This window comes from Eurosta solidaginis, chromosome 2, assembly GCF_040869045.1.
Source record: "Eurosta solidaginis isolate ZX-2024a chromosome 2, ASM4086904v1, whole genome shotgun sequence".
Taxonomy (NCBI): Eukaryota; Metazoa; Arthropoda; class Insecta; order Diptera; family Tephritidae; genus Eurosta; species Eurosta solidaginis.
The window spans coordinates 260,590,448-260,606,121 of record NC_090320.1 but is presented as its reverse complement, the minus strand read 5'-3'; the positions used below and the strand labels follow the sequence as shown (position 1 = coordinate 260,606,121).

The 15,674-nt window shown below is 39.8% G+C and overlaps 2 protein-coding genes across 3 annotated transcripts; both read left to right on the top strand.

Moving 5' to 3' along the window:
• The first annotated feature begins 262 nt into the window (after positions 1-262).
• On the top strand, positions 263-8,191 carry LOC137242731 (uncharacterized). 2 transcript variants are annotated; one of them, XM_067769985.1, is made up of 2 exons: positions 263-2,479; positions 8,064-8,191. In XM_067769985.1, exon 1 carries the CDS (start codon positions 400-402, stop codon positions 2,392-2,394), a length of 1,995 nt encoding a protein of 664 aa, XP_067626086.1. In that variant the 5' UTR covers positions 263-399; the 3' UTR covers positions 2,395-2,479; positions 8,064-8,191. The 2 variants fall into 2 exon arrangements, with proteins under 2 accessions (XP_067626086.1, XP_067626087.1); XM_067769986.1 differs by having other exon boundaries at positions 8,103-8,180.
• On the top strand, positions 7,934-14,954 carry IFT57 (intraflagellar transport 57). Its single transcript, XM_067769987.1, has 5 exons — positions 7,934-8,516; positions 8,594-8,698; positions 8,753-9,133; positions 14,181-14,460; positions 14,527-14,954. The coding sequence occupies exons 1-5, from the start codon at positions 8,211-8,213 to the stop codon at positions 14,700-14,702; spliced, it is 1,248 nt and encodes a 415-aa protein (XP_067626088.1). The 5' UTR covers positions 7,934-8,210; the 3' UTR covers positions 14,703-14,954.
• Positions 14,955-15,674: the final 720 nt, after the last annotated feature.

The following is a 15,674-nucleotide window of genomic DNA, read 5'->3' as shown; positions in this document are numbered from 1 at the left end:
TTGTACATACATATATACAAATGTATGTATGTAAGTATGTTGAAAAGTCTGTGAGGAATTTGCCAGGCAGTCTCTGGCAGCGAAGCACATGGTGAGCGATTGCTCATTCAATAGTGGGTTGTATGCGGCGGCATTGATGGTATCTCAGACGTTTGGGGGGGCAACGTGATGAGGCGACGTCTTTTAGTTAAATGTTTTGTTTTAAAATTCAAATTAAAATCAGCAGCAGCCACAGCAGTGGGCAGCCGAAAGGAATATAAAATTTTGCTATTTTGGTGGACTGCCATGGCACGCGCTCTTCCTCAGTTAGTTCGATATTGAAATTTGTATTTGACGTACCGTAAAGCGGATGAATAAAAGCGCGATTTTTTGCATAAAATTATTTTATTTTAAATACGGATGTGCTGTGATATTACACCCGCGCTGCTGCTGCTGACTTTGGTGCAGTTGCTTGTGGGGGTAGTACATATAAAACCCACTAACGGCATAGTGGACGCCGAAAACTGTTGGAATGAGAGTGAAGAGTGCCTTATACATGCAATGCTACATCGTTTCGATGAGCCACCACACTCAGCTGGATTGACAGTGGAAATTGATTGTCAAGCGAAAGCTGCGTTACCAGCTATGAATGAGAATAATCATGCGCCTGCATTTCTTTTACGTCGCTTAGAACATGCCGCAAGCTTGCTGCTCGATGGTTGTCATACACCATTGGATGTGCAAACATACGGCATGGAATATCTGTCCAACTGTGATACAGTACCAAAAGTATTTATGGAGCGTTTTCATACTGACACGCTGCTGCCTTTCAATTGTCCAAGCGGTAATAATAGCGCTATGCAAGTAGAGATGCTGGGTTATAGTAATAACGAGCTGGCCACCATTGCTACGGATACGTTTGCAAATCTACCACAATTACGTGAATTGTATTTTGCGCGCAACTCACTACGTCACATTGCGCGTTCCGCGTTCGATACGCTACGCGTCGTTGAGCGTATGCAAATTGTGCATGAGCCCTTATTGGCGCTTAAGGATGCTGATTTATTTGAACGCACCGGCGTTGCCGACTTACAGCTAATGCATTTAAAATATATTAACTCCAAATTATTTGAGCATTTACCTGAAACGTTGCGACAAATTGTAGTCGCACACACAACCTTCGATAGTGACGCTGTGATAGTGCGTAATCCACAGCTGCTGCGTAATATATCAATCAACGACTGCACCTTGAAATCGTTTGTGTTGCTCGAGTCTACGCAGACTATGAGCGTGCAATATATAAATTTGAGTAATAACGCTTTGACTGATTTACGCGTTGACTTTCTCTCGAACAGTGTCGGCAACAATGCGAGCATAGCAGCTGTGGAAACGCTTGATTTGAGCGCGAATGAATTGACGCAATTGCCGTTAGCATGGTTGAATGGTTTGCGAAAGCTGCGTTGCTTACACTTGCGTGACAATCGTCTCGTTAAACTCTCTTTACCAACGCTCATTGACGCTATACCGTTAGTGGCCCTATTAGATTTGCGCGGTAATCAATTGTCAACGCTAGCAGATGCAGCATTAGTAGCCACCGCTTTGAGCTGGGCGCAAGTGCATATAAAAATTGATCGTAATCCATGGAGCTGCTTATGGTTGTTGGAGTTCGCGCATACACATCCGGAAAAGTTTCGCGTTTTCCAATATGAAAAATTCATATCGCAAATAAATGTGAATGGTTTAAAGTGTGTACCAGTAGAAGTGTCTGCGTCACTAGAAAACGTCACCACCGCAAGTGCGGCACACACAAGTGTGACTACAACAGCGCCATACATTGAAATAAAACCGCCACGCAACGCAATCAATGCCTCTACATACAAACTCATTTATGGTGGCCCATGGGATTATAAGCGTAGTCAACGCGCTGAGGCTTTAGTAATCGTATTTTTGCTACCTGTAGGTGTGGCCTTATTATTCACTTTACTATACATGTGGATTAAATGCCAAAAAGTCTTCCACTTATCATTTTATCGTTCATTTACATGGTCACAAAGCAATATTGGCAGGCGTTTTGCCAGCGCTGAACGTTTCGATATTGTACGTCAATTGCCACCCTTGCCAAGCGCTCTCAATGTCAACAACAACCATAATAATAATGATGACTATGAAACGCCACTGAGCGGTGGTATTGGTTCTGTTTGTAATTGTCATAATAATATTGGCACACCAACATATGCTAATGAGAAATGTCGTAAATTACATCATGTTACCTATGAAGAGCTGCCATCGGAGCGTCCATTTAAAATCTATGAAGATATAATTGGTGATGATGATGCTACAGACACCGAGACGTATGCGCAACCTTTTTACGATCACTTGTCATTCACACAGCCGGCAAAAAGTGATTCAGACTGAGTCTATGTAGCAGAGAGAGAGTATTATATGTATATATATATGGAGTGTATGTGTTGGTGTACAATATTTATTTGTTAACGTAAACGTAAGTAAAATTATGTGATATATAGAATCTGTTGAAGGTAAATGCGATAATATAAATGAATTTATTGATTCTAAATATACATATGTATGTGTAATCAATATTAAATAGTACTGGTGCGGGTGATAAGCAATCCTTTACTATCTACCAGTGTGATCATCATCATTAATTGGCGCTTAGTCACCTAAGCCAATTGGACCGTAGTTTAGAAACCGTGCAGCGCATCGCGCTAGTTCTGAGCTAGTGCAGAGCTATCGCTTTAAAAGATGGTACTAGTTTTAATTCTGTCCCTTCCCAGTGTTTTCAACTAACACTTTGAATATTAGCTGTGTTTTTTTACATGCATATACATGTGCGCTTAAACTTTATATGCAGGGCCGCATTAACAAGTAGGCAGTTGCCTGGGCCCCGATTTTAGATGAAAGACTTCTAAAATTTTCTGACAAACATAAAATTCGAGAGAGTGAAAGCAAAATATAATCAGAACTGAAAATAAATTTTACTCAAATAAATAAAACTCAATTGACCACATTCAAAAGGCGACGACCGACAAACTAGACAAGGTTCCTAAAAAGGACATTTCCGACTCTTTTGACAAATTGTATGAGCATGCAAAGAAGTGTATCGAAGTGAAGGGAGAGTATATTGAATAATAAAAAAGGTTTATAACTTTTCTTCAGTTGGAAGATCATACTGGTGAAAGTCTAGAAAATCAAACTTTAAACTTCTTACTGAAGACTGTGGTTTAGATATTCAAAATTGTAGAGGACAATAATATGACAACGCATTAAACATGTCCGGAGAGTATAAAGGTGTGCAAGCAAGAATATTGAGTTTGAATGAGAATGCGATCTATGTTCCCTGTTCCGCGCATTCCCTTAATTTGGTTGGAGAGCAGGAGGTGAAGTGCTGTTTTTATGCAGTAGATTTTTTCGCCATTATGCAGACATTATATAATTTGTTTCCGTTTCCACCTATCGTTGGGGCGTATTAAAAAATACAATAAACAATGAGAAAACTTTGAAGACATTGTCAACTACACGCTGGGAAGCACATTCGAATGCGACGACTGCAGTTTACGATTCATTTGCTATCATATTAGAGGCTCTAGAAATCATTGCTGATGATGAATTACAAAATACTGATACTCGTTATGAGGCGACGTGTATCGCGAATAAAATGCAAAAATTCGAATTTGGTTTCATGTTGATTTTATGGAACTCTATTTTGACTGCTGTGCGTTCAGTGAGTTAGTCATTGCAAAGTGAAAAGGCAGATTTGTAAACGTGTGGTTTTTTGTACGGATTGTTAGAAGAGAGTTTAGTTTCATTACGTGAAAAGTTCAATGATTTCGAGGAAAAAACAAAACAATTATTACCTGGTGTAAGTTATACAGAGATCGTAAAACGTACTCGTCGTAGGAAAAACCAACCTAATGATGGAAATGCCCCAGAAGTCCAGAAGTACAATTTTTGCCTCGCGATGATTTTAGGACAAAAGGTTTCCTCGAAATCATCGACAATCTGCACAGTGAAATCAAATGACGTGCGAGAGTGTATATGGAAGTTTCAGAGATATTTGCATTTCTCATTAACTTTTCTCTAAGTGATGGAGATCTCCACGAAGCTATAAATAACTTAGTTCGTTTTTATTCTAGAGATTTGGAAGACTAATTAATTGAAATGAAACAAAATTACGTGAACTCCAGATACACTGGTGCACAAGAAACTCATAGTCATTTGTATAATAATCTAATGCAAGATCAATTAGACGATGTATTTCTTAACACAGAAATAGCTCTTCGGACTTTTTTTACATTTTTGATCACAAATTGTTCCGCCGAACGATCCTTCTCGCAATTAAAAAGAATTAAAGCTGCTGAAAGAGCTACAACGCGACAAGAGCGACTTGAGATGTTAGGTATACTTTGCATTGAGTCAGATTTGTTGATTAAAATCGATATTGATGATATAATTGATGAATTTGCCGAAAACAAATGTAGAAAATGACATGTTTAAAATGTAGATAGTAATTTTATTGATATTAAAACATTGTGACAACACAATTTTTATGAAAGATATAAGTTTGTACTTTTTAATCTAAAAAAAAGGGGAACGGACGTGAAAAAAGGCCACCAAATTGATGATTGCCTCGGACCCCGTTGAGGGTTAATTCGGCCCTGTTTATATGGAGTGTGAAAAAATTATTCTCACTCAATTCACACGTATTCTTATTCTCTTTGTAAACAATAATATGTATTAGGGGGTGTATATTCTGCAAAAAAATGTATCTTAGGATAAACCATTATTTTACTGAGTAGAATTGACAAAATTGAAAAAAAATAAACGTGTTATCTTGTTGCTTGCTAAAAAGCGAATGAACAACGCAAAACGATGCATCAAATGATGTGCGCGATCATCGCACTGTCACTAACACATCTGCATTTTCATTTTGCCGACATCTGATCCACACTTATGAAATTGTTGCGCAAAAACTTAGTACTGCTAAATTTCGGTTTGCATTATACTCAGGTGCAACTGAAATGTGTTTCTCCTATTTATCTCTACATTATTCACGATTCAGCTATAGGTTATACTATACTATGACCAAGATAGGTGCTCATCTCCGATATTAAGCACAACTCGTTTTTTAGCGAGTTATTTAACCCCTGCTGCGAGTCTTCAATAATTGCCGTTACATGGATCTCCTAAGCATTACCTAAGTGATGATAAGAGTTTTGTTTACTCGCAAATGTAGATATATATACATGTAAAAAAAACACGACTATTGTGATGTGCACGAAATGAATTTTACCTTCCTGTGCAGATCACTAGCACCAGTTCTTAGTCAGTTCAGTCGTAGGTGGTTTTGTGATATTTGCTTGCTTTGATTGATAAATTTAAATACATAAAGCTCAAATTATGTATTATTATTGCGGCCGCCGTAGTATGGTGGTAACGTGCTCCGCCTACCACACCAAAAGCCCTGGGTTCAAGTACCGGCCAAAGCAGCATTAAAATAAAAAAGTTATGTAAATTAGAATCAAGTTGCTCCCCTAGTGTAGCGATTAGCAGCAGTTCGGTGGTAGCCATTAAACATGCAGTGCGAAACTGTCACTTTGGGCGACTGTCAAAGTCGCTGTTTTTTTTTCTGCAATTGTAATCATGGAATTCTGCTTTATGTGAAGGCACACAGTGTGGGGAGATGGCTATACAAATGACGTAATGGAGTGCTTTTTCGTTGTCGTTGTAGCGATAAGGATATTCCCCGAAGGCCTTGGGGAGTGTTATCGATGTTGATGGTCCTTTGCCGGGTGCAGATTCGGTACGTTCCGGTAACAAGCACCATTAAGGAACAATTTGGTATAACCACATGAAATCTTCTAGGCTATACCGCCCTCCCAACCCCTAGATCCATAAGAAACTTGGGGTCGCCAGAGCCTCGGAAAGCTTCAATAAGATATTTCACTTATTAGTAATCTTTATTTGGATATAAGCGGCTGTCCCTTACAAACAATTGGGTTCCTTTACTTCATTTCCTGCTATTCAAACTGTCCGGATATTAGCGTGTTTACTAGGGCGGGTCGATTTAAAAATCGCTTATTGCTCTATGAAAATCGTATTCTAGGAGTCAAAATAAGAAACTTTGCCGAAGGAACCATACCTCTAAAACGAATTCTGTTGTCCCCCAATTTGGGTCGAACTTTTGGGTAGGGGCAAATTTTGAAAAATCCCACTTTGACCCATTTAGAGTGCTCCAATCGAGTCCAAATGTACGACCGACCCACACTAAATTTGGAGGCCCGACCCCCTGGAAACCCCCTGGGGGTTCACCATACAAAAATTTCAAAAAATGGCCGGTTTTGCACTTTACATGAAAAAATCAGCTAAATGGCTATGTTTTTTCTTTATTTTTATTTATTTATTTATAATAATATTTATTATTTATTTATAATAATATCTATTTTTCTCTTAAGAAATTTATTTATGTAAATGAAAAATCGGTGGAAAATTCAATTTTTTCTGGAGCAGGGGGCATATTTTGCAACTCAATTTTCTGGAAGCCGTCCACCACCTGAAAATATATAATAATAAAATAATTAAAAATGGTTGACAATTATAATAAATGAGTTATAGCAATAACTTACCGGAAGAGTTTCACAAGTAAAAAATTGTTTCCAGAGATTTTACATACTCTGTAAATTGTTGGGTGTTGTTTCTTCTCTTGATTTGCTCTTGATACTTGTCAAGCAATTTATTCATTTTTTTAAATACACTTTTTTTCAGCATTATTTCCATACCAAGTTTTTCCCAAATTCCAATCAACTTGTACTTGAATAGTGAATGATTTATGGGAAAACTTTTTTTGTTCTGTTTTAGCACGTTCGCTTAAGTAAAAATAATATCTCAAGATATCCAGATGAACGACTTAATGCAATTACAAAAACTGTTGCGTTATATATGGTCTACGAGACGAGGTAATAAGAATGAAATGGTAATTTCAATTCTACCTGCTGTGTCTTGTGGTGGCTTAAAAAAAACAACACAAGCAATTTTACGATCTGCAATTGTGTCACAGTGATACTTTCATTTTTTAAAACGGTTGAATAAAAAACCCACACAACTGTGTTTACGACATGCAAATGCATCACAGTGATGCCTTGGTTTTAAAAGGGTTGTAAAAACGCTAATTTCTAATAATTTTTTTTTAATTTCTTTTCTATTACTAAGTTAAATTCATTTTTTCATTTACATATGTTCTGACTAAATAAATTTCTAAAGAGAAAAATAAACTCCAAAAAGAAAAAACTTAGGCATTTCGCTGATTTTTTCATGTAAAGTGCAAAACCGGCGATTTTTTGAAATGTTTGTATGGTGAACCCGCAGGGGGGTTCCAGGGGGTGTGCCACTGGCATCGGCGGGTCGGGCCTCCAAAGTTAGTGGGGGTCGGTCATACATTTGGACTCGATTGGAGCACTCTAAATGGGTCAAAGTGGGATTTTTCAAAATTTGCCCCTAACCAAAAGTTCGACCCAAATTGGGGGACACCAGAATTCGTTTTAGAGGTATGGTTCCTTCGGCAAAGTTTCTTATTTTGATCCCTAGGATATGATTTTCACAGAGCAATGGGCGATTTGTTTGCCTCCCCACAAATCGACCCGGCCTAGTGTTTACCCCACCATTGGGCGCATAAAGTGCTGTGTGCTATGCACAGCTGTATACAAATGCCGAATATAAAATACATCGGGATTGTATGTATCGATGTGTATATTATTATCCAATCAGTATGCGCGACATCTAGTTTTCAGCTTTAAGCATGTTTTGCCCTTAGGGTGCCCTCTATTTTTAAAATAGCATAGCACAGTTTCTTTTCGTGTATTCCATGAGGGCGCCACATAGTTGTCGATGTGCTGTGTTTCCTCACTTTGCCTAAGCGTGTAAACTGCATTATGTTCAAATTTAAAATTTTTTAATTAAAATAAATAAATAATTTCATGGAGATTTTTAAGTTTTCTGTGTTTTGCAATAATTGAAAAGGCAAACGTTTTTAAAATCCTTTTATTCCTACCTATGTATACACGTTTTAGGCTTACCAGCTGATTTGTTTGTTATTACCGTTACCACAGAAACTCGCATGGGGTTTTCTTCTTCTTGCTTTTTTCTTTATTATAACCACTTTGCTACCGTAAGGTGTTTTTAGTCGCTGCAACATAATTGAAATTAAGTTAAATAAAATGCAAAAGGATAATACAAATCCAGAGGAAGTAAATACTTTGCCAGTGACGACATTTCAATCAGATGATTTACTTGAAAAGTTAAAAATGCTAAATTACGAAAAACAGCTGCTGGCCGAGTTTAAGATGAAGCCGCTGTCGCGTTTCTATTTTGTTAAATCCTTCAATCCTGGTGAACAATTTTTCATGTTTACATTGATTTGTTGGTGGCTATGTCGCAAATTGGGTAAAGAGATGGACAGGCCACAGGAGTTTGATGATCCAAATACAGTGATTGCTAAAATTGTGCAAATTTTGAATGAAATGGTAAATCTGCCTTGGACAAAGTAAGCTTTATATACATCTACATACATATTTACATGCTCCACACATTTTCTCCGCAGGACGTGCCCATTGACTTCCCCCCAAATAAATTAATTCGCGGGGCTGGTCCCATTTGTTTGATGGTTTTAGATCTTTTAGCAGCGCAAGCAACTAAAGTGGCACAAGTAAATACTGAACTCGAGCTACAACAACAAAAATCACATACCATTTACTTTCAGATAACCTACAAACGTCCACATATAGCACAGGAGGATGAGGTAGCCACCGACTATTTAGAGGATAATGCTGAGATTATTTTGGAAAAACTTGAAGATGAACAAAATGCTGCGCTGAGTGATGATAGTGATATGGAAGTAAATAGCGGAGGCGGTTTCAAGAACCTGAACTGGATTAATCGTACGAAAAGAGCGGATCGCAAGCAAAATATCGACTTACCCGATGCGGATGCGGCGGCAGCTGACCGTTTCACCGATCAACAACAATGGCGACAGGAATTTGAACGCGTACTGCCACATTTGAAAGTTTTCGTGAAAGCCGATGTACGCGATTGGCGAACACATTTGAGTCAAATTGAGACATTGAAAGGAAATATTGAAGAGGTGAGTCAAGTGCAAGCTGCAGGAGGAAACGGTTGAGCAGATACTATTTTTGTGTGCAGTGAGAAAGTGTGAGGTCAAGGCCTCGGCTACAAGGGATGGCAGAGCTGTCAAATCTCGAATCAGCATTTAAGCGGGCTCCTAGAAAACTTTTTGGGTTTGCTAAGAGAGGGAAGTTAATTTGTAACAGACGTACTGATCCATAATTTATTTTTGCATTTGGTCGTCAAACAAATTCTGTTCATGATCATGGACTCATTCAATCCGTGAAGTTGTTTGTAAGCGAACAGTTTAACCTAACCTAAAATATTGAGTGATGGTGAGTTATAAGGCAGGTGAGATGGACAACATGGATAAGCTGCTCGGGAGCGATAAGGAGACTCCCCGAAGGTTTTGGCGGGTTTTATGGATGATGTTGGTCTTTTCCAGGTTATTGACCAGGTATGCTTCGAACCATTAATGTACTAGCCCAATGATCGTGTTGACAATTGGGTTGGAGAAGCTATAGGTGGCGCTGGTAACCCTTTGAAATAGCTGCGCTGCACAACCCATTGAGCCCCTGCGGAACTATCACACGAGCGATTACATTTTTATTATGAGAGCCGTTGGACGTGATTAGAATTGCGTCTCCGATGCATGTTTTTTTTTTTCAAGGAAACGGGATTGCAGCATACCCTTCTGCTTCCTAAATCTCAACAGAAGCTTACTACATTCGTCCTATGACAGTATTCCATACAAACTACAGAATCCTCATTTTCACACTAAAGAAAAGAAAAAAAAAAACGTGAATTTCAACCCGTCATTCGGTATCTCAGGTTTGACGAGCGAATCCAAAATGGTGTGTGGGGTGAAAGAAGAAATCCGACAACACTTCCGCAATCCCCCGACGGGTTTCATTGCGCCATGTTGCCAGGTCGCAAACCCAAATACACCGGGTACCCAAATGCTTATCCAAGGACGTCCAGTGCCAGGGCCACAACAGCAGTTGCGTCCTAGCCTGTCACAACCCAGGATTAGTCACCCATCACTTACTCCTAGAGTGACGCCGTCTCCCCCCTTTCACTTCAGAATTCTACAGTTAAACTGTAATGGATTAAGTGAGATGATCACGGAGATAGTCGATTTCACGAAGCGGCACAACATCCGCATTGCTGTGATTCAAGAGATTAAACACACAGCAAGATCTGCTCTGCAGACCTGTTCTGGGTATAATGTCCACAGAAAAGATCGCGAGAGTGGAAATGGAGGCGGCCTCACGTTTATCTTATACCACTCAGTGCAATATCATATATTTGATCCCGACATCGGCCGCAGGGACAATGTCTTAGAACGTCAAGGCTTATCTGTCCGGCCAGACGATGCAAACCTTGAAATCATCAACATATACATCCCTCCTGCCACCTGTTGCCCCAGTGGATATCGCCCTAATATCAGTACATTACTCACTGGCAATAATCGCATTATTTTAGGCGATTTCAGTGCCCTACACGATCTATCGCATTCAAACTTTCAGACAGACAGTAAGGGTGAGATGTTGGGGGATCAAATAGAAGAAATCACGTTCTGCGCAATAAACGGAGGCGCTCCAACACGTATGGTAGGAAGCTGTCACAGTTCGCCAGATATTTCAATCGTGAGCGCAGGACTCGTAAACTGCGTCAACTGGCAACTGATGGTAACATTGGCATCCGACCATCTGCCTATACTTATTTTGCTCGAGCGTACCGCCGAGTTCATCATCACAGAAAAACGCACTTTCATAAACTTTAAAATAGGAAAGTGGGAAGAATACAAATCCTTTACAGACATCCGCTTTGCTGCCCTCCCTATCCCGAGTCATCGAATCCGCCTCGGCTCGCTTCATTCCCGCCGGTAGAATTCCCGAAATTCGGCCTCACTTTCCGGCGGAGGCCGCACATTTAGCGAGAGAACGTGACCTTATAAGACAGCTCGATCCCGGCGACCCCCAAATAAGGGATATAAACCAACACATCAGATTGCTTGTGGATGAACACAAGCGGGCGAAATGGGAGGAGCACGGTGGAGGTAAGCTGTCGTTCACCGTAAAGTCCCTATCGAATCCGTCTAAGCACAAGGACAAAATTTCCATCGCCTTTGGCGATAAAGTGCTGTCGGTTGCGAAAAAATGCGCGAGCGCTTTCTGCCGACAATATATAAAGCATTATGCGGTAGAAAAAGATAGACGGAGGGCCAAAAGACACGCACATAAACACAAATTCAGCGCGTCACCAATTACCATCACCGCCAAAGAGGTTGAGGATGCCATCGGTCATGCTAAACCAATCAAAGCAGTGGGCGCAGACGGCATAGCCATGTCGATGCTTAAAAGCCTAGGGAAAGAAGGTTTTAAATATTTAGCACATGTCTTCAACCTGTCTCTTTCCACCTTTGTCATTCCCGAAAAATGGCCAAGGTGGTCCCGCTACTAAAACCTGGTAAGCCAGCTAACATAGGAGTGTTATATCGCGCGATATCTCTCCTATCGCCAGTAGCCAAGACGCTTGAAGCCATTTTGCTCCCCTATTTCAAAGCAAATTTGCAGCTAGCCTGTATCAGCATGGCGTTAGAAAATTCCATAGCACCACCACCGCGCTAAATGCCATTAGCACCCAGATAAATTGCGGTTTAAATCAAAACCTCCACTCGTTGAGCTAGACCTATCAAAAGCTTTTGATACGGTCAACCATGGCACGTTACTGCAAGACCTGGAAGGGTCTACCCTTCCCCATGTCTTAAAAGGTGGACCGCAAATTATATGGGTGGTCGGCAGGCATCGGTGCAATTCAGAAACGAAGCATCAAAACCAAGAAGAAGTAAACAAGGGGTGGTGTCACATCCCCACTTTTGTTTAACTACATATCAAAACTACCTTCGCCACCTGAAGGAGTTACTATCGTTTCTTACGCCGATGACTGCACAATAATGGCCACAGGCCCGGGCCCACAGATCGATGGGCTTTGCAACAGAATAAACGGCTACCTCCCTGATCTATCCAGTTTTTTCGCCTCGGGAAACCTGGCATTATCACCGACTAAATCCTCCGCGAGCTTATTTACAACATGGACGTCCCAAATGTCGACCATTTTGAACATCCACGTCGATGGCACTACGCTACCGACTGTCCTACACCCCAAAATCTTGGGTGTGACGTTTGATCAGGATCTATATTTTGGCGAGCATGCAGCCGCAATTGTATCGAAAATCCAGCGCCGTAATAAAATTCTCAAATCTCTTGCTGGCAGTACTTGGAGAAAAGCCAAAGAAACGCTTATTACTACTTACAAAGCAATTGGGCAGCCGATTACATGCTACGCGTCCCCTAAATAGTCGCCAAGCTTAAAAACTACTCGCTGGAAGAAGCTGCAGGCCTGCCAAAATACTGCTCTCAGAATCGCCACGGGTGTCTTCTAATGTCCCAAGAACACCATCTACATAATGAGGCGAGAATACTCGCCATCAGGGAGAGAAATGAGATGCTTACCAAACAGTTCCTGTTGAATACCCAGAAACCTGTGCAACCCAACAGGCACCTGATTGATGAGCCAACACCGCCCAGGGGCTTAAGGAGTGATCTACGTAAGCATTATGAGGAAATACGGCACCTAAGAACTCCTCAGTGAACTCGACAAACAGGTGTCGGACCTTTATGCCAGGAACTCCGCGATGAATTCAGTACTCAAAGAATAGTACCCAAAACTAGCGGAAGAGGAACGCATACCCATTGGGAAACGCGAGTCACTCTAGCACAACTTCGATCTGGATACTGTAACAGGTTAAACTCTTACCTATCCAGAATCAACCCGACATACAATGCTTGTAATATGTCCTCACATGATACCAACCATCTCTTTAATTGTAATGTGGAACCAACGACTCTAACACCCCTCTCATTATGGTCCACCCCTGTTGAAACAGCATATTTCCTTGGACTCCCGTTAGAGGATATTGATTACAATTTGTGATCGGTCGCACCTATTGGATGGGGCGAAGCACTGCTACAACAACAACAACAACAACACTTCCGCCTTGTCCTTATTAAAACGATACCCTTACATACTTGGGACCCATCCAGCATTTATCTCAAATTTGGTGATGGTGCATTGCATAATATAGCGAAACATAGGTGACCTATGAACTAGCGCGGCGTGGGTCGGTTCATGATATCACAGGATATCCTTGTACACCGAGGGTCGTATTTCAGTGCATGAACTCAGTTTGATGTGGTCGTTCCTTGACGACCTTACAAAGATTGAGACCGTAGGCTTCTAGAGCACTGAATTAACAAGCTTAGCAAAGATCGAAGGAATCTTCAGCCTGGGACCTTATTATGTAACTCAATTCGATAGAAATTTCATTCACATTTGAAAAAAAAAAACATGTACGTGAAATGAATGCTTTCGAATCGCATTTCCTCTCGAATCGAGTTACAGAGTAAGGCCCAGTACGTACCAATCACTGTACCCCTGGGCTATCCAACTCACACGGCGTCTTAGAATCTTTACAATAGTATAATTTCAACAACTGCCTTATGGCTAATAACAATAAAGTTGCGGATTAGAGGTAGCATCGGTGCCATAGCGCAATGAGCTGTGATGATACCTTAAGTATTCTCACTGAAGATTTCATAAGCTTGAAATTGAAGCAAGTTCTTTTCCTATGCCAACATGGCCATAAGGGCCATGAGACCTCGCAATAATCTGGTTTGTTTACAGCCAGTCCGTTGATTTGATCTCATTATCTTCGAATTTTCTCAGGAGATAATCCAGCAGTGGTCATATCTATGTATTTCGAAACCTATCTTAGCCATCTACAAATTCTTTTCCTTGAATATCGCTTGTGCGTCGGGACCCACAAAAGGGAGACACTCTGGTTGCGCTCGCAGTGGCATAGACACTGCCTAAGTCAGGAAGTCGGTGCGATTGATGCTTTGCAGATGCCTTGAGTACATTCCAGCTCCAGTTTACTCAAATAAATTAATATGAAAATTAAATATTTGTAACCTCGATCTCTTTTATTATTATCTTCCAAGTACTACGAGGACACTCAAACTCAATTGAAGAAACTCCATAACGAATTCACTTTCAGTCTTGAGAAGATTGAGAGTCGTGAAAAACATTTGAATAATGAGCTTGAGTCGTATGTGCGACAGTTTAAGGAAATTTCAATGGAGCTATCGAACATGCAGCAAGCACAGACGCAGGTACAAGCAGATACAGAAGATTTGGTGACACAATTGAACGCAGTGATACAAGAAAATGACATCAAGAAAACTGAAATGGAACGACGCGGTCAATCAATGTCCGATGGCAGTGAGTTTTTGATTATTTAATGCACTCTCATTACATATTTTTAATCCCAATAAATCCTATTCCTAGGCTCTGTGGTGAATATCAAAAAAGCGATAGCTAAATTGAAAGAAGACATTTCTCATTTACATTTGGAAGTGGCTCTATTGGTACATGGTATTGATCAGGATTATTTGCGTCAGGCAGGCCTTCTGCCCGAAGCACAACCAGCATTTGGCTCCGCGATAGCAGTAGCAGTCCACTAATTTAGTATGTGCGAATTTTGAAATTTGGCGAATTTTAGATTTTAACAATTAGCTAAGCTTGATTCTTAATACATTTATAAGAAACAAATTAATGCGTTGGCAACCCTGTTCAAACGACTTGTGTGTTGATAATCGCTGAGGGACCTTTTCGCCAGCTATACTTAAGTTAGTATTTAACTGGATCATAGCAATCGTTCAGATAGCTTCATTTGAAATTTTCATTTTCACCAACTCAGGTTGACCAAACCCCAGTTAAATCTATATTTGATGAATTTCATATCAAAACCTATAAAAAAAGCACATTTTGAATCCGACCCCCTCAGATTTTGATGAAATTTACCTATACAAACACCACCTCGTTTTTCGAAATTGCGTTTTTGAAAAATTGTGGGTGTGACAAGGTGTCAAAGTTGTGAAAAATTACGGTAATAGGTACTTTTGACCTGTGATAATTACGGATGACTCAACCGATTTCAAAGATCTTGGTACCATTGGAAAGGTATTGAGATCGGCTTTCGAAAACATACACTGTAAAAAATTATTAATACACCGAAAAAAATTTTTTTCTAAAGTAAAATTTTAAACTTAAAAAAAACTTCAAAGGCCAAGCGTTTAAAATAAAATATATTTTTTTTTAGTAAGGTCTATTTCATATATATAACATATCAAAAACTAAAATGACGCATTTTTTATTTTTTTTTAATTTTAAGTAAATGCATCCATTTATATTTGATATTATGGTACTTTCGAGCTACGGAACGGCTCAACCCATTTCAAAGATCTTGATACCATTCGAATATGCTCTCGAAAATATACACTGTAAAAAAATTTTATTACACTGAAAAACCTTTTGTTTCAAAAATAAAATTTTAAACTTGGAAAAAATTACAAAGATTAAGCATTTAAAAACAAAAGCAAATGCTTTGCAGTGTAATAAAAATATTCTCAGCATACGATTTAAAAAATTCTTAT